Source organism: Tachysurus fulvidraco, chromosome 18 (genome assembly GCF_022655615.1).
Source record: "Tachysurus fulvidraco isolate hzauxx_2018 chromosome 18, HZAU_PFXX_2.0, whole genome shotgun sequence".
Classification (NCBI taxonomy): Eukaryota; Metazoa; Chordata; class Actinopteri; order Siluriformes; family Bagridae; genus Tachysurus; species Tachysurus fulvidraco.
In genome coordinates this window covers 3,229,042-3,247,295 of record NC_062535.1, presented here as the reverse complement: position 1 = coordinate 3,247,295, position 18,254 = coordinate 3,229,042, and the positions used below count along the sequence as shown (strand labels likewise).

The window sequence follows — 18,254 nt, the reverse complement described above, 5'->3', positions numbered from 1 at the left end:
GTAGATCGACTGGTAAATAGAGAGCTTCGCCTTGCGGCTCAGCTCTCTCTTCACCACAACAGATCGGTATATCGACCGCATCACTGCAGAAGATACACCGATCCGCCTGTCGATCTCCCACTCCATCCTTCCCTCACTCGTGAACAGGACCCCAAGATACTTAAACTCCTCCACTTGAGGCAGGAACTCTCCACCAACCTGAAGAGGGCAAGCCACCCTTTTCCGGCTGAGAACCATGGCCTCGGACTTGGAGGTGCTGATTCTCATCCCCGCCGCTTCACACTCGGCTGCAAACCGTCCCAGTGCATGCTGAAGGTCCTGATTTGAAGAAGCCAACAGGACAACATCATCTGCAAAAAGCAGAGACGAAATCCTGTGGCCCCCAAACCTGACTCCCTCCGGCCCCCGACTGCACCTAGAAATCCTGTCCATATAAATAATGAACAGGACCGGTGACAAAGGGCAGCCCTGCAGGAGTCCAACATGCACCGGGAACAAGTCTGACTTACTGCCGGCAATGCGAACCAAACTCCTGCTCCGGTCATATAGGGACCGGACAGCCCTTAACAGAGGGCCCCGGACCAAATTCTCCCAGAGCACCCCCACCAGGCCATCACAAGGGACACAGTCAAATGCCTTCTCCAGATCCACAAAACACATGTGGACTGGTTGGGCAAACTCCCATGAACCCTCCAGCAACCTGGTGAGGGTATAGAGATGGTCCAGTGTTCCACGACCAGGACGAAACCCGCATTGTTCCTCCTGAATCCAAGGTTCGACTATCGGCCGAATTCTTCTCTCCAGTACCCTGGCATAGACTTTTCCGGGGAGGCTGAGAAGTGTGATCCCCCTATAGTTGGAACACACCCTCCGGTCCCCCTTCTTAAACAGAGGGACCACCACCCCAGTCTGCCAGTCCAGAGGCACTGTCCCCAACCGCCACGCGATGTTGCAGAGGCGTGTCAGAAAATACAGCCCCACAACATCCAGAGACTTAAGGTACTCAGGGCGGATCTCATCCACCCCCGGTGCCTTGCCACTGAGGAGCTTCTCAACTACCTCAGCTTGGGGGATCGACGAGTCCACAACCGAGCCCTCTGCCTCTGCTTCCTCAATGGAAGACATGTTGGTGGGGTTGAGGAGATCCTCGAAGTACTCCTTCCACCGTCCAAGGATGTCACCAGTTGAAGTCAGCAGATTCCCACTCCCACTGTAAACAGTGTGAGCAGGGCAATGCTTCCCCCTCCTGAGACGCCAGACGGTTTGCCAGAATTTCTTCGAGGCCAACCGATAGTCCTTCTCCATGGCCTCACCGAACTCCTCCCAGACCCGCAAAATAACTCCTCCCAGCACAAATAACAGTGAGAGACCTCTCCCCGACCCGAAGGCACAGGGAAACGACCCTCTTGTTCACTGGGGTGAACTCCAACACATGGCTTCTGAGCTGGGGGGCTATGAGCAAGCCCACACCAGCCCGCCGCCTCTCACCGTGGGCAACTCCAGAGTAGTAGAGAGTCCAGCCTCTCTCGAGGAGTTGGGTTCCAGAGCCCAAGCTGTGCGTGGAGGCGAGCCCAACAATCTCTAGTTGGTATCTCTCAACCTCCCGCACCAGCTCAGGCTCCTTCCCCCCCAGCGAGGTGACATTCCATGTCCCTAGAGTCAGATTCCGTGTCCGGAGATTGGGTCGCCAAGGCTCCCGTCTTCGACTGCCACCCAATCCACATTGCACCAGCCCCTTACGGTTTCACCTGCAGGTGGTGGGCCCACAGGAGATCCGCCCCACGTCGCTCCTTCGGGTTGAGCCCGGCCAGGCCCCGTGGGGTAAGACCCGGCCACCAGGTGCTCGCATGTGAGCCTCAACCCCGGGCCTAGCTCCAGGGTGGGGCCCCGGTTGCGCCATACCGGGCGACATCACGGACCTTGTTTTAATTTTCTTCATAAGGGTTTTTGAACCACTCTTTGTCTGGCCTGTCACCTAGGACCTGTTTGCATTGGGAGACCCTACAACATAGCTCCTAGGATCATTCAGGCACGCAAACCCCTCCACCACAATAAGGTGGTGGTTCAAGGAGGGGGGCAATACATAGAGTTGTTAAAATAGTTTTTATGTTGCCGTTTCAATAAAAGAGTTCTTCAAGGTCTACTTGTATGTTGAATAACTAGATAGGGTGGTGAGTGAGAACTATGTGGAAGTAAGTAAAAAGTTGTAATGAGTGAGCATGTGAACTTAATCAACACTGACCAGCAAATGTGCCTGACCTCGCGTATCGCTGCAGTAAGTTGCTACTCAAAAACTTTTTACAAGGTTGGCTGGTCTGATAACCCCATTGTTACAGCGATACTGTCTCTAGGTTACGACCGTAACCCTAGTTCCATGAGGAACGAGACTCTGCTTCGGGACACTATAGGAACGCACCTGTGTTACCGCGCTCTGAACAACGTGTGTAATCTGGCCAATAGGCGGTGGGACGTGACGTCATCGGTGGTGACGTCACATAAACAGGAAGCTACAAATGGCTGTGAGATGGACAAGATGCTAGCTCCTGCGAGAGAAGGTAAGTGCCATAGGTATGCAGGGAGTGTGGCACGGAGATGCAGCATCTCGTTCCTCAGAGAACTAGGGTTACATTCGTAACCTAGAGACGTTCCCTTTCGGAACTCAAGCTGCATCCAAACGCTATGGGAACGAGTGTCCAATCACGCCACACTGACCAGACCCTGCTTAGAGAGCTCGGACACCGAGCGCTGCGGGGAGGCCAGAGGACTCGTGAGCTGACACAATCACATCCACTACCCATCTGCTCAACATCTGCTTAGCAGCCGGGAAACCCTTCCTGGTAGGGCGGTAGCAGACAAGCAGTTGCTATGACTTTCTCCACAGACTTGTCCTGCGGAGGTAAGTGACCAGTGCTTGCACTGGACACAGTCAGTTCTGTCGCTCCTGTTCGGGGCTGTAAATGGAGGAGGGCAGAATGCCTGCAACAGGACAGGTCGTGAGGGGGCCAAAGGCACCTTCGGTACGTACCCAGGTTTTGGATAGAGAAACACTCTGGCCATGCCAGGGGCAAACCCCAGGTGAGACGGGGCCACGCACAGAGCCTGCAGATCCCTGATCCTCTTCAGGGAGGAAATCGCCAAGAGGAAGGTGGTCTTAATAGACAGAAACCTAAGGGCCACTTTGGTCAATGGCTTGAAGAAGGGGCTCCAATAGAGATCCCAGACAGGCACTCTGGGTCACGTCCTGGGCCGCAGCCTCCGGGCGCCGCAGAGGAGTTACCAGTGAGTGCCTAGCCAGCGACTGCCCCGCCAGTGGGGTGCTGTATACCGCGTTTGCGGACACGTAAACCTTCAGGGTCGAGGGGGTTAAACCAGCGGCAAACTGTTCCTGTAAGAACTCCAGAACTGAGCCGATTGGGCAGTTAACTGGTTCCAGGCCATGGTGCTCGCACCACGATGTAAAGAGTCGCCATCGTGCGGTGTACGACCTCCTCATGGAGGAAGCTCTGGAGTGGAGAAGGGTCTCCACTACCTTGGTAGAGATACCAGCCACTAGATACTGTGCCCCCTCAGGGGTCACAGCCACAGCCTCCACAGCTCTGGGTGGGGGTGCACCAGGGTTCCGCCTGCCTGTGAGAGGAGATCCCTCCTGGGAGGAATTTCCCACGAAGGGCCCCCAATTAGGGACACCAGATCCACAAATAGAAAATTCTGTAGAACCTCTGCCATATGAACTCCACCACCTCAGGGTGGAGACGCCATTCCCCAGGCCTCGGCCCCTGCCTCGACAGGGTATCTGCTCTGACATTCAACCGTCCCGGGATATAAATGGCCCTAGAGCATAGATCTAGAATGGGACGCAACCCGCCATCCTTCTTTGGAATGACAAAGTACGGGCTGTAGAAGCCTGACTCACGAACCGAGGGGGGAACCACCTCGATGGTTCCTTTCCTCAGGAGTGTGCACACTTCTTATTCCAGGACCAGAGCCTGCTTGGGTCCTCCCAGGGTGGGACACATCCCGTTGAAACAGGGAGGAGAGGACGCGGACTGAACCGTGAAGCCGTCCTTTATAATCTGCAGGACCCACCGGGAGACTCCTGGCAGCTCCTCACAAGCTGTCAGAAAGTTCCTCAGGGGACCCTCCCCCTCCACAACGAACCGTCGGGTGGAAAGGTGGGGAGCGAACCGCTGGAGGGAAGCTGCGCCCTGAGGTACATCTTGTGGCAGGGCTGGCAGACCGGCCTCCATGACCTGATCGGCCAGAGCAACATACTGCACTCGTTGACACCTCCTGAGAGGCAGCGGGTTTCCCCCATCCGTACTGAGACTTTGGGCGGAAGTGGAGCACATCTCTGGAGCACATCTTGTGGCAGAGTCAACGGCCTGGTGCCCCAGTGGTGCAGGGGAGGGATGGGCACCATAACGTAAGGTGTGCCCTATCCCCCAACAATAGACTGACAAGGTCTATGCACCACTGCCCGTTTGTCGGAGGCGAGGGTGACCCTCAGGTCATCCTGCTCCTTCTTGGGCCTAGAGCGTTGCCTTGGGCCCTTTGGCCCCACCCGCAGAGATTGGGTGGCCATGCTTTGTTTCTAGGCTTCGCGGTGAAACGCAGCCGACTGCTTTTTAGACTCCTGGAACTTGTTCAAGACCGCCATCACAGCATCGCCAAACAGTCCAGGAGGAGCCATTGGTGCATCCATCAGCACAGCTCAATCCTTGTCCAGGAGGTCGGACAAGGTGAGCCACAGATGCCTTTCAGTGGCCACCAGGGCCGCCATAGACCTACCAACGGCCCGTGCCATGTAGGGTCAAGTTGGCAATCCAATGCAACTCCTCAATATCAGTGGTCCCGGAGCTAAGTTCCTCACCCAAATCTCATAGCAGCCTGGTACGCGTGCAACACACCCAGGGTGTGGAGGCAGCCCACGGCCTTACCTGCTGCCGAGTAAGCCTTCCCCACTAAGGCCGATGTAGCACGTAGCGGCTTAGAAGGGAACACCGAAGCCTTTAGCTATGAAGCTACACTAGGGGAGAGATAGCTAGCCAGCGTCTCTTCCACACGCGGCATCGCCCCTTAGCCGCATGCCTTAGCCTCAACCACATTTGCGTAGAGTGAGGAGTGACGAGGAGAAGTGTGTGCCCAGTAAGGAGTTTCCCAGGATCTGCACACCTCGGCCTGCAGATCGGGAAAAAATGGCAGGCCCCGGTGTCCAGGAAGTGACACAGGAAGCAGGAAATGCTCATCCAGCTTACTGAGTGCGCGCTGCTTCTGCTGCTCCACCGGCCAATCTAAATCCAGCTTGGCTACGCCTCGTGTCACGACCTCGAGGAGCTCCTCGTACAGCACAAGCTGTAAGGAGACCACGGGCTTGCTAGCATCCATCAGATCTCCTTCCTTGGAGGGAGAGACATGTAATGCTGTGCTGCTAGCGCAGGGAGAAGAAGCAGCCATCGGGCCTGCTTCTGCGAGGGAGCATGAGCTCGATTCCGCAGACGAGACTGGAGAGGACTCATCTGGAGGGATCGAGGGAGCGAGAGAGCTCTTCTCGAAGAGCGCTCTCTGAAAGTGAAGCGTGCGCATAGCAACCGATTGTGCATGCTCCACTCTCAAGCAAACAACACACCGATCATGCGAATCCTTCCCTGTAATGAAACGGGGACACGGAAAAACACACTTACGGAAATTCTGTCTGCTAGCCATCACTCGATCAGAAACACAGTATCAGAAAAACAGTGCTTACCTGAATGAGCAGAAGCTAGCGTCTTGTCCATCTCGCAGCCATTTGTAGCTTCCTGTTCACGCGACGTCACCCGCCGATGACGTCACATCCCAATGCCTATTGGTCAGATTACACACGTGGTTCAGAGTGCGGTAACGCGGGGCGTTCCCATAGCGTTTCAACACAGTTCGAGTTCTGCAGTTCAGGGAACTGCATTTCCACTCCAGCCCACCAGAAGAAACCTTGTGCTATTGTTTAAGGACCTCGCCCCCTTTTTGCAGGTTTTTCGCCTACATGACCTATCCAACAAAAAGTGTTACAGCTCCCACATACTTTAACACACAGGAGTGAGCATGGACTCAGAGATTCTCTAGTTTCAGATACAAGTGTCAGATTGATTCTAGACCTTACTGGCACAAAGTTACAGAGGCTAGAATGGAAGGTTTTGATTTCCATCTGAGTTGTTTACCTGATAAACTGATTAATCTTATTGCTTTGGAACATGTTAGGAACCAAATAACAACTGAGGGTCATAGCTTGGCTTTCACCAAAAAAAAATTCAAGTTAATAGACCCAAAAATGGCTTCAATAAAAATATTTTTCTACGGACATGTCCGTACGGTCATGTTTTTCCGGTTTACTTGTTTACTGTATAACTTTGAATTAAAAGACTGCATGCTCAGTTTAAAAGGCAAAGAGAGCCTCTCTGCCTAGAAGGCTGCTGTGAAAAAAGGCCTGTAACCTGACACCCCGAGGCGTGAGAGTGTGAAAAAGTCGAGAATTGAGCAATAAATCCAGTACGCATCCATTTCTGCGCAGCTCAGGCATCAGAGATGTGTCATGTTGCATACCGTTGGAATCGTCTCCTTATTGGCTAAAGAGCTGTAAAGGTCTCGGTCCATTACATTGCTATTGGAAGGAGCAATTGTCAGTCAAAGGGAGGGTTCCCACATAGGATGGAGAGACATAAATTGGTTTCTCAGCCGTCTCTGCACTACAAGCGCTGATTGGCTCAAGTGCAGGCTTGTTTGATTTGTTAGGCCCTGGACTACAGGACACTGTTAGGCCCTGCTTTTTTGTGTTTATCAAATGCTGGATGACTAAAATTCTTTGTCCCTGTATAGAAAGCACTACTTTTGTCTGCTATATGGGGATGTGCATGACATATCTTACACCACATTTGGCTGCGCTCATCGTCGGATTCAAGCCATGCCACTTCTTGAAGCCACTTCTCAGAGAAAACTCTTTTTTTCTGCTCGTACTCATTCTGACGTTTCTTTTGAGGTGGCGGAATGCCAAAGAAGCTACTTAATGTTTGCTGTTTTTTGGACATCTCTCACAGTATTAACCTCAATCTAAATCGATCTAAAATGGCGAATCGACGTCAGTACGCACATGAGCGTTTAGAGAGTATAAACAGCGCGCATTTTTCATTTTGGGCGCATGCTGCCCTGCGCACCAGTTGTGTGCATCCCTGGGGATTCTGGGTAATGTAGGTGAAATCTATTAACCTGATGTTTAAACTACAGTGTGTCGATTTGCACATTTAATTGTTTTTGCTGCTTTCTATGAATAAAGAACTATATCATATTCAGCTCATTTACACCTATGCAGGAAGTTTAACACCAAGCCATGTAAACAGTTATGTTAAAATCATCATTATTATTTATGTTTTGAATTTAATTTTATATATGAGTTTTATATATATTATATATGAGTTTGGTGCATGTACTGTAAGTTACAGGGCTCTCAAGTTTTGAAGAAAGGCAAGTGTGACATAAGGGGCGTTGTTGTATGGTAAAGATCACTGACTGCAATTTAACCAAATACAAAGTATTTGCTTAATTTACATTTATTCATTTGTGTGTGTGTGTGTGTGTGTGTGTGTGTGTGTGTGTGAGTGAGAGAGAGAGAGAGAGAGAGAGAGAGAGAGAGAGAGAGAGAGAGAGAGAGAGAGAGAGAGAGAGATTATGACTGGTGGTGTTTATTGTAAGTGTTTGTTGCCTTTTTGGACTCCTTTATCATGTGTAATGTTGCTCCCATATAAAACAGTTCAGCACAAGCCAAGACATTTTTAGGGTCATGATGGAGGACAATGTCCCGTCCAGAGACAAGCTGTTTCGTGTTGAGGGTTTGTTCAAAACGACCATTGAAAATACCATCTGTAATGAATGTTTTTTTTTCATTAGTTGTTGTGTTAAATCTTACCCAGATACAATAGTGCTATTTTCTCATTGGCTATTGTGTAGCCTCTTTTTTTGATTGGCTGATAAGTGTCAGACTCAACTAAGAACTGAGACGAGCTTGATTCCTGCCCGGTTCCATAGAGACAGCGGTGCGGACTGATACATTTTGGGTGCTGCGGCTTATTAAATATGATAAATAGTCAAAAAAATTTTCTGCGTGAGAAATACAATGTGTGGCAGGAGAGCATGAGAAAAGACCCAAATGTGTGACTGTCACTCTCAATGCGAGATACTTGAGAGCCCTGATGTTAAAAACCGTAGATTGTAATTGTCTAAAAAAATATGGTAATAAAGCAAACCAGAATTTTGGGTTGTTCAAGACAATACAATAAGATTCAGAACTAAGTTCACATTCTCCATCCTTTAAATTCAACTCTTTCTGTTCAACTGTCTTTTGTTTATCCAAATTCCTAGAAAACCCTGCAGGCTTTATTCTGTAACTATGAACACAGATATATCTGTCATTCAAATATGTTCCAAAGAAAAAACACATAACAACAGCGTCACTAGAACATCAAAACTCTGATGAACAGCAGATACTGAGATTATATCTGTACCTTAGGGAATATGTAAAGTGATGGGTGGGATTGAAAGAGGGCAGTAATACTGTATAATAAGAGGTTTGTTAGGTTCAGGTGCACAAAGTGAGGTGAAGAACAGAAGAACACTCGTAACACACACCCTGTGTGGAGTACATGACGTATATGAGGTACGCATATCTATTTATTCATGTATTTATTTATGTGAGAGAGAGAGAGAGAGAGAGAGAGAGAGAGAGAGAGAGAGAGAGAGAGAGAGAGAGAGAGAGAGAGAAACTGGTAAATTAATAACTTTACTACAGCTATAACTGATAACAGAACATAGAAAGAGTCAGATTGTTAATTCATAAGTTGTAATGTTGGAAATGTGGTTTTTTTTTGACAATTTCTTTACAGATATGGTTCACCTCGTTTCAGTGACTCTGCTCTTCTCAGGTCAGTGTGTACACAATGTACACAGTTTGTGTGTGTGTGTGTGTGTGTGTGTGTGTGTGTGTGTGTGTGTGTGTGTGTGTGTGTGTGTGTGTGTGTGTGTGTGTATGTGTGTGTGTGTTATTTAGAAGTAAATGACAGACTCTGTGAATGAGCAGCTATAAATGACTTGGGTGGAACTTTATTTTGATGCCAATTCTTGTATTCTTGGGGAGCAAGTCATGTCCTAATGGTTAGAGAGTCTGACTCGTAATCCTAAGGTTGTGGGTTCGAGTCTTGGGTTGGCCATGACTGAGGTGCCCTTGAGCAAGGCACCGAACACCCCAACTGCTCCCCGGGCGCCGCAGCATAAATGTCTGCCCACTGGCTGTCCGATACTTCCGTCTTAGCACAAACACAGACATCAGACTATATTTATCTGAAGCCATTTTAAAAGCCATGTCCTGCTTTTACAATACAGTTTTGTGCATGGTCACTATTTGTCATATTTAAATAAAACTCCAAACAGGAACATGACATTAGCTGTGAGCTTAACAAACCTTGTTGTGTTCTGTGAGATCCTAATCATGAGGTCTATTCTCAAGGAAGCTTTCTAACATATATTTAACTTAATATACTTAATATGCACCTGACCTCATGAATATTTCACATAAATCTACAAAAAGCAGACTGTAATCTTTCTAATAACAGCATCACTTAGGGTGATTCCAAGCTGAATGAAACATAAACAGAGACACAAGTGTTTTATTATGAAGTGTAAAGAGACATTTGATGATCTGATTACAAACAAAATAAAGAATCGCACAAGAAACATTTGTCCATTTTTCATGGATTAAATGATCATGTTGATGTTGAACAACTTGAATTCATTTTTAGCTGCTTAGCTAATGTTATATTATAATACATTTTGTCATGCTTTAGTTTCTGTTTCTGATTCCACAAAATAGAAAAATTACAGAGTGGAAAAAAAACGGGTTTAAAAAAGTCACTTTTGTTTGTTAAGTGTACAATGGTTCGTGGTGGATCTTTTACCTGGCATATTTTAACTTTTATTTTTCTTTCTTATGTTTTTCACAGTAGTATGTGGTATAGGAGCATATATTCCTCATCACTATCACTTTGTGAATGAGAATAAAACCTGGAGTGAAGCTCAGACTTACTGCAGAGTGAATTACACTGATCTGGCAACCATCAGCAACATGGGAGAGATGAAGAAGCTGAATCACACACTGATGAAGGAAAATGCAAAGAAAGCTTGGATTGGTCTACAGAGAGCAGGACCTGGGAGATGGCTATGGTCTCTGGACGACCAAACTTTCTACAGAGACGGAGTCACTTACACACATTGGGGGAGCAGACAACCAAATAATGCTGGGGGAGTTGAGTACTGTGTTGTTGTGGGAAAAACATATGGCGAGTTGTATGATGAAATATGTACCCTATCTTTACCATTTGTTTGTTATAAAGGTAAATCTACATATTCATGACCATAAGTGTCAAAAATAATATATGGTATTAATGGTAATTATTTTACACACTGCTGAAGTCTATCTGGCTGATCAGCATTTATTGTTTTCCAACGTTTGTAAATTTATGGCCAGTGTATAGACAGAATTTAGAGAAATTACAAAAGCAATTCATGCTGTCACTTTGTAATTGTTTGTTTTTTTAGGAAATAGCACTGGCACATATTACATATTGATTAATGAAAAAAAGGAATGGCTTGAAGCTCAGACCTACTGCAGAGAGAACTACACTGACCTGGTCAGTGTGAGGAACAAAACGGAGAATGATGAGATCTGGAGTCTGCTTCGAGGTTCAAACACTCAACTTGCTTGGATCGGTCTGTTTAATGACTCCTGGAATTGGTCAGATCAGAGTAACTCCACATTCAGATACTGGAGATCTGACAAACCCAGTGGAAGTTTGATCTGTGCTGCAGTGTCTGAGTCTGAGCAACGTTACTGGACTGATGTGAACTGCACAGAAAAACTCCCGTTCATCTGCCATGAGAGTGAGTTAAATGATGTGGTTTTAATTTTTGGATATGAGAGAGATAATTACACTTTTTTTTATAAAATTTGCAGAAAAATATATTTATATTAACAATATTTTCAGGATATTATATCCAGATCCCTGTTTAAATCTTCGGCTAAATAAAAGATGAAAAAAACTATTGGGTTGTAAATGTTCACTTTAGCTTTTATTGAATGCTGCCTCTTTTATCCAGATAAACTGATCCTGATTAAGGAGAAGCTGACCTGGTGGGAAGCTCTGACATACTGCAGGAACCATTATCATGACCTGGTGTCAGTGCGCACCGAGGAGATGCAGCTCTGGGTGAAGGAAGTGACTCAAAACGCCTCCACTGAACACGTGTGGCTCGGCCTGCGTCACGACTGCGCCCAGCGTGTCTGGTTCTGGGTTGTTGGATCAATAATCTGCTATGAGGGCTGGGCACCAGGGAATGGGACCTGGAATGAAGACTGTAGTCATGAGAAGAGAAGCGGAGCAGTGCAGTCTGGAGGAGAGCAGAAGTGGATCGAGCTGCCTGAGAGCCAGAAGCTCAACTTCATCTGCTCTACCTATGATGGTTAGTCACAGTGTTTTTGTATGCTTGTGTTTTACTGCACTTTTTTGAAATCGCATTTAAAATTGTTTTTTTGGTTCTCATTTGAAGATTTGTTTTATTAAACATGAAGACTGAAGACAAGTTGTGGTCCATCATCTGTGTCCAGCATCAGCCGATCTACAGCAATGTCTCATTTATTCTCTTCTACACATTAATAATAATAATAATAATAATAATAATAATAATAATAATAATAATAATAATAATAATAATAATAGTAATAATAATAATAATAACAATATTTTGTTGTTATTATTATTATTATTATTATTATTATTATTATTATTATTATTATTATTATTATTATTATTATTATTGACTGTTGTTATTAATAAAGGGGTTTCTGGGTAATGTTGGTGAAATCTATTAACCTGATGTTTAAACTACAGTGTGTTGGTTTGCACATATAATTGCTTTTTTTTTTCCTGCTTTCTAAGAATAAAGAACTATATCATATTCAGCTCATTTACACCTATGCAGGAAGCGTAGAACACGCTTGTAAACAGTTATGGTAAAATCATCATTATTCTTTATATTTTAGACATCTGAGTCTGTTATCAGGATGTCTGCATAATGACATGTTGACGGTTTCTATACCTGGGATTTCTGAGCAGTTGTTTCTTTAATATGTAAGGATATGGATTGTAATGACTGCTGCCAGTTTCCTATCAAATAAAAGTACATTTCAAGTTTGTGTTTTATTGTATCTCTGAGTGGGTAGCACGTTCGCCTCACACCTCCAGGGTCGGGGTTCGATTCCCGCCTCCGCCTTGTGTGTGCGGAGTTTGCATGTTCTCCCCGTGCCTCGGGGGTTTCCTCCCCCGGTCCAAAGACATGCATGGTAGGTTGATTGGCATCTCTGGAAAATTGTCCGTAGTGTGTGATTGCGTGAGTCAATGAGAGTGTGTGTGTGCCCTGTGATGGGTTGGCACTCCGTCCAGGGTGTATCCTGCCTTGATGCCCAATGACGCCTGAGATAGGCACAGGCTCCCCGTGACCCGAGGTAGTTCGGATAAAACGGTAGAAAATGAATGAATGAATGAATGTATCTCTGTGTTTTGTGTTCCACATCACAAACATGCAGGGCTAAAAGTTAGGGTAAGGTTTAAATTTGTCATCAAACTAAAACCACTTTCACTAAACAGAAGTGTAGATTTAGTGAAGAAGAATAACCCCATTGTTACAGCAATACCTGAGTTTCCCCTCCAGCCCACCAGAGGAAACCTTGTGCTATTGTTTAATGCAATGTAATATTAGTGTTTTCCTTGCATTACCTTGCTTTTCCAATGCTTGTCTTGCTGTATTTTGCCCTCGTTCAATTTGTTCATTTTATTGTGTTTGGATTTGCTTGTCAGATTTGTTTGTCAGATTTGTTTGCCACGCAGATTTTGCTCTCTGCTTTTCGGAATTTCTTGCCTGTTTTTTGACTTTCCCTTTGCCTACTGTTTTGGAATGTTTGCCTTCTCATTAAATCTCTGCATACAGATTCAGCATCTGCTGTTCCCGGCCCATCATTACATCCATGCACAACTCTGGTTCAGTCAACAGCACAGTGTAAAGTGTTACAACTGCAGCTACTTTGACAAAGTACCAACAGCACAAAAGAAGTACAATAAATATAGAAATGTCCAAAGGTACACCGAGGTGGAGTATAATTGTTACAACCTTTTAAAAGTTGTCTAGGGTAAGGAGTAACATTTGTGGTTGTGGTAATTTTGTGGGTGTAGTAAGCAAAAAGAAGAATGCAGGGACATGAAATAATAACAACGAAATGTGTGATTTATTATATACAGGTGAGAAAGGAGATAAATGGACAACTCAAACAAAATATAAAAATATAAACCCAAGAGAAAATGAGACGTTAGTGATGCCAAAGTAAATAAAGAAAAACAACAAAACGAATACTAACTGTTTTAAACCTCTAACCTAACTAAGGAAAATAAACAAGAAAAGAAACTTTTCATCGCAGAGTGCCTATACTTCCCTACTCTAAGCTATTAAACAGAAACATACAGGCGGTGGCGTACACCTATTATCTAATGTATTTAACGTCGAGTTACCTACGTGTGGTACAATGGAAGTCGCACGACATCTTACCTGTCCCACTTCCTCTGGTATAACACAATAAACAAAAGGAGTTAAAGCTCCTAAGACTCAGAGAGGAAACACAACTCCAATATTAACCTCCTAAGACCCGAGCTTTGGTTTGGCCTTGCATTTTAGTTGCAGTGATGTCCACGTACAGTATTTGGACACCAGGTCGTAGAAGGTTATGGTAAAACATAGCAAAACCACTGCTGCTATAAATGTAATTAATGATATAGTCAAAGCACTTGATGATAAGAAACACCGTGTGTCTATGTTCATTGATTTGTCCAAAGCATTTGACACTGTTGACCATAGTATATTAATGCAGAGACTGATCAGTATAAGTATATCTCAGCACTCTGTGGGCTGGTTTTTTAACTACCTCACTGATAGGACTCAAGCTACGCAAGTTGATGGCCTAATGTCAAAATATTTATCAATTCGTAAAGGGGTCCCGCAAGGCTCCATTTTAGAGCCACTTTTATTCACTATTTATATAAACTGTCTAGGTGAAAATGTTCAAAATGCATCTTTCCATTTTTATGCAGAAGATATGGTCATTTATTGTTGTGCAGCTACCATTAGGATGGTGTATGAATGCCTGTGTAGCCGAGTGTATGAGACTAATTGATTGCTGGGTCATGTGATCAGTGAATGAATTATATAAAGGCAGGTTTTGGGTTACCTGGCTATGCGTCATTGCTGGCACCGCCCTCTCGTGGGACCCCATTCATGGCTTTCCCCAGGTATGTGTGTGTGTGTGTGTGTGTATGTGTGTGTGTATGTGTGTGTGTCTGTCTGTGTGTGTGTGTGTGTGTGTGTGTGTGTGTGTGTGTGTGTGTGTGTGTGTGTGTGTGTGTGTGTGTGTGTAAAACCACGTGGTAACTTGTCTTGCAAACTTTATCTGTGTGCTTACTCATGTGCTCTGTTTACAGCTATAGGACAATATTGTCCCGCTGTTGTTAGCGTGGGCTGTCTGCTATCACAGTGCAGGTTGGCATCCAGTTTGTGAACCAAAAAAATCAATCTAGTGAAGATGATTGCGTTTAATGAGAGTTATAACTGCTAATCGCTGGTACGTATTATTTTGGTCCCTGTTTGTTGCGATTTATTTAATAAGATTTATTTAATAAATAATAACATTTTTAACAATAATTTATTTTTTATAACATACTGTAACATGCTCAGCAGGTTGATCTGGTTGTCCAACCACTTTCTGGGGGATGAGGGGGTTACGTCCATGGGTATGACTGCGCTGCTGTTTTGCCTCTGAGAATACCGTTGTGGGTCGCTTTGACTCCAACTCGGTACAACGGGGCTTCACGCCGTGTATTTTAGTTGGCAGCTCTGTGTTTGTTTTACGTCAACTCTTCCCTCTACTGAGGCGTTTAACTGTGAGTCACTTAGTCGATGTCTTAGTTTTGTTGGTTTTATTTATTTTTTGCTACTTGTCTCAGCACTCCTCTCTTTGTATTTTGTTTGTTTTCTTTGATGTATGTGATTTAATATCACCATTAGTTTGTTCTGGGTCCTGCTAGAACTGAAGTATGCACTATTAAATCTGCATGTATAAAATCTGTATTAGTGAGAGTAAATCTAGTAAATCTGCATGCACCAACTATCGTTAATCGATACCATCTCATACTGTCAATAAGTACAGTGATGCCTCGAGATACGAGTTTAATTCGCTCCGTGACCTTGCTCATATCTCAAATTGCTCGTATCTCAAATTGCTCAAAACAATTTTCCCCGTTTAAATGAATTGAAATCCCATTAACGGTAAGTAAACAAACCAAACTAGCGCCACCTAGTTCAGGTGGCTATCAAATGGTTAAATTACTATGACTGCTATAAATCATATTATGCTTTGTGTGTGGGCTTAATAAAATCCTGAGAGTCTAAGCTTTCAAACAGTATATAATTTAACTGTGTATTTAGAGGATTTAATGCTTAAAAGTTACAATGAACTTACAATGAAGTTGATGCATTCTCGCCAATTTCCCTTTCTTCACATTGTCACTAATGTTAATGTATTTTCCAAAACAAATGCTTGTAAAAAAATCCCCAAGAGTCCAAGGTACTGGAATATGTAAGCCTTTTAATCCAAAACGCTTTGCTCGCCTCACAAGTATTACGTTTCTGACCGAAAACTGTAAACAGCGGTTCATTTCCGTCCTTTGTTTCGGCTCCTACTTCTCATTGGAGGCTTACAAAACTACACTCATGCATCAGATTTGGAATCCAGGGTCTACCGAATCAAACAAGCCCTCTCATGAGCCAATCAGTGCCTGTGGTGCAGAGATAGGCAGCTAAGAAGCCAATGAGGTCTCTCCATGCTATGTGGGACACCCTCCCTTTGACTGACAATTGCTCCCTCCAGTAGCGATTTGATGTTTCGTGAGCATCATAGCTCTTTAGCCAATAAGGAGGCGATTCCAACGAGATGCAACATGATACATCTGGTGAGGACGGGCTGTGCAATGAGCATGCGCATATTAATTTTATTCAACTTTATTGCGCAATTCTCGAACTTTTCACATTCTCACACCTCAAGGTGTCAGTTTACTTTTTTCACAGCAGGCTTCTAGGCAGAGGGGTTGTCTTTGTTATAGGACTTTTGAAATAAGCATGCAGTCTTTTTATACAAAGTTATACAGTAAACATATAAACAAGAAAATCATGAACAGACGGACATGTCCGTAGAAAAATATTCATATAAAATCCATTTTTGAGTCTTTTGACTTAATTTTTTTTTTTTGGTGAAAGCCAAGATATGTGGCTATGACCGTCAGTTGTTGTTTACCTACCATCATTAAATACAGCAATGTATGTAATCAGTCGGAAACTCAAACGGAAATAAAAACCCTCCGTTCTAGCCTCTGTAACTCTGTGTCAGTAAGGCCTAGAATCACCCTGTATCATCACCATACATGTATCAGAAACTAGAGACTCTCTTCTTTCCAATGAGACCAGGCTCACCTCTGTCTGTCAAAGTATATGGGAGCTGTACCACTTTTTAGGTGGGTATGTCATCTAGGCAAAAATCATGAAAATGGGGGGGGCGACAGGTAAGAGGTTCCGTTCCTGCTCGCAAAATTCCACTTCAGTTGTTTTGAATATGAAAAATGTACAGTACCTGTATTCATAAATGAGAAATAATGTATAAAAACAAACAGTAATAAAAGAGAATGTTAAAAAAAATAAACTGGTTTTACTTTACGGAAGATGTGCACGGGGGTTGAGGGAAGATTAAACAGGCAGAGGAGGAGGAATTTTGTCTTGTACGAACACTTTTACTTTCGTTTACTTACTCGCTACTGTACACTCTTAATGCTATTTTACACTTAAATGGAACTTAACTAAACTTAACTTAACTAAACTTGCAGGCCACGTCGTCAAGCGTGCATTAGCTGTTAATCAGCTGTCCACGACGGCACACCAATCCGGTTACGACATCCATATTACCCGACAATTTAAATTCCAATTCATAGAGCCGCTCTAGCGCTTCACTGCTGCGTGATCTAAACTCCCTCCTCCAACCCCGACTCCACCATGCCGGAACCCGTGTTCCTTGTACCAGTTTACGTCATAAATCTCCACATTTTTCTCTCTCTCCCTCTCTCTCTAATTGTTTAATTATTTATTTATCCATTCATTCATTCATTTACTACTTTCCAAAAATGCGTAAGCGAGCATATCTAATACTATGCATGAATAGTGGTTCTATTATATGGGGGGTGTATTCTATTTTCTAGTCGCTGCTCTCTGCACTCGGACCATGCATGCGCACAGATGCCGCGTGGATTTTTGTCCAGAACAGAAGCATACCACCAACACTAACTGTATGCATATCATCTTATAAATTCTCTTTTGACAAAGTGGTCCTGACAGAACAGAAATTCTCTTAACTGAACTTAATTGCTACAATTTCTGTTTTCTTTACGTTAATTAAGCAAAATTAACGTAAAGAAAACAGAAATTGTAGCAATTAAGTTCAGTTAATAAAAACCTGTCCGGTCAGCATATCGGATGCGGTGTAGTCGCAAAGTTTTTTAACGGATCCAACGCTCAAGCGGCCTTCACACTGCACACGACAAACGGACACGACTGTCGGATTTGGCCCCCTAGTGACAGTCGCACGCAATATGTTCGTGCAGACGTCAACATGGGAGAGAAGCGATTCTCGCGGTCTCCGAACACATGTTACTTTATGATCCAACTCTTGAATCATACAGAGATGCTTACAGGAAAAATGAAGCATGGAAGCGTGTTACCGAAATGGGCTAAATGTTTGCAAACTTAATTAGCATTTATCATGGTGAACGAAGTTAGGAGTACAAACAATCAATGCAATCCAGAAAGACCGCGAATCATTTTTGAGGAAACATGGGAACAACATTAAAAATAATACATAACATAACAATATATAAATATTAATAATTTATTGCTTTTTTTTATCAATAACAATGTATTTAAAACAAAAAGATTGTTTTGGATAAAGTTTAAAAATTACTAAAGTTTATGTTAATACTTTTTTAATAATTCTTATCACCTCGAGCACACGAACCTGATTGGACAACATTGGAATACATCAC

General features: G+C 44.2%; 1 protein-coding gene and 1 long non-coding RNA gene across 3 annotated transcripts; both read left to right on the top strand.

The window, feature by feature from the left end:
* Positions 1 to 8,507: 8,507 nt before the first annotated feature.
* LOC113648705 (macrophage mannose receptor 1-like) lies at positions 8,508 to 11,718 on the top strand. 2 transcript variants are annotated; one of them, XM_047802931.1, is made up of 6 exons: positions 8,508 to 8,677; positions 8,904 to 8,942; positions 10,020 to 10,406; positions 10,612 to 10,953; positions 11,170 to 11,532; positions 11,620 to 11,718. In XM_047802931.1, the coding sequence occupies exons 2-6, from the start codon at positions 8,906 to 8,908 to the stop codon at positions 11,631 to 11,633; spliced, it is 1,143 nt and encodes a 380-aa protein (XP_047658887.1). In that variant the 5' UTR covers positions 8,508 to 8,677; positions 8,904 to 8,905; the 3' UTR covers positions 11,634 to 11,718. The 2 variants fall into 2 exon arrangements, with proteins under 2 accessions (XP_047658887.1, XP_047658886.1); XM_047802930.1 differs by having other exon boundaries at positions 10,017 to 10,406.
* Positions 11,719 to 14,360: 2,642 nt separating this feature from the next.
* Positions 14,361 to 15,240, top strand: LOC113648713. Its single transcript, XR_003442003.2, has 3 exons — positions 14,361 to 14,405; positions 14,595 to 14,734; positions 14,848 to 15,240. It is a non-coding gene; the product is annotated as an uncharacterized LOC113648713 (long non-coding RNA).
* The last annotated feature ends 3,014 nt before the right edge of the window (positions 15,241 to 18,254 follow it).

What these genes read in the sequence shown, in the direction of transcription:
- LOC113648705 (XM_047802930.1), top strand. Translation starts at nt 8,906, where the DNA reads ATGGTTCACCTCGTTTCAGTGACTCTGCTCTTCTCAG. An exon ending in ACCATTTGTTTGTTATAAAG is followed by an intron (nt 10,407 to 10,611) that starts GTAAATCTACAT and finishes TTGTTTTTTTAG; the next exon opens with GAAATAGCACTGGCACATAT. An exon ending in CCCGTTCATCTGCCATGAGA is followed by an intron (nt 10,954 to 11,169) that starts GTGAGTTAAATG and finishes TCTTTTATCCAG; the next exon opens with ATAAACTGATCCTGATTAAG.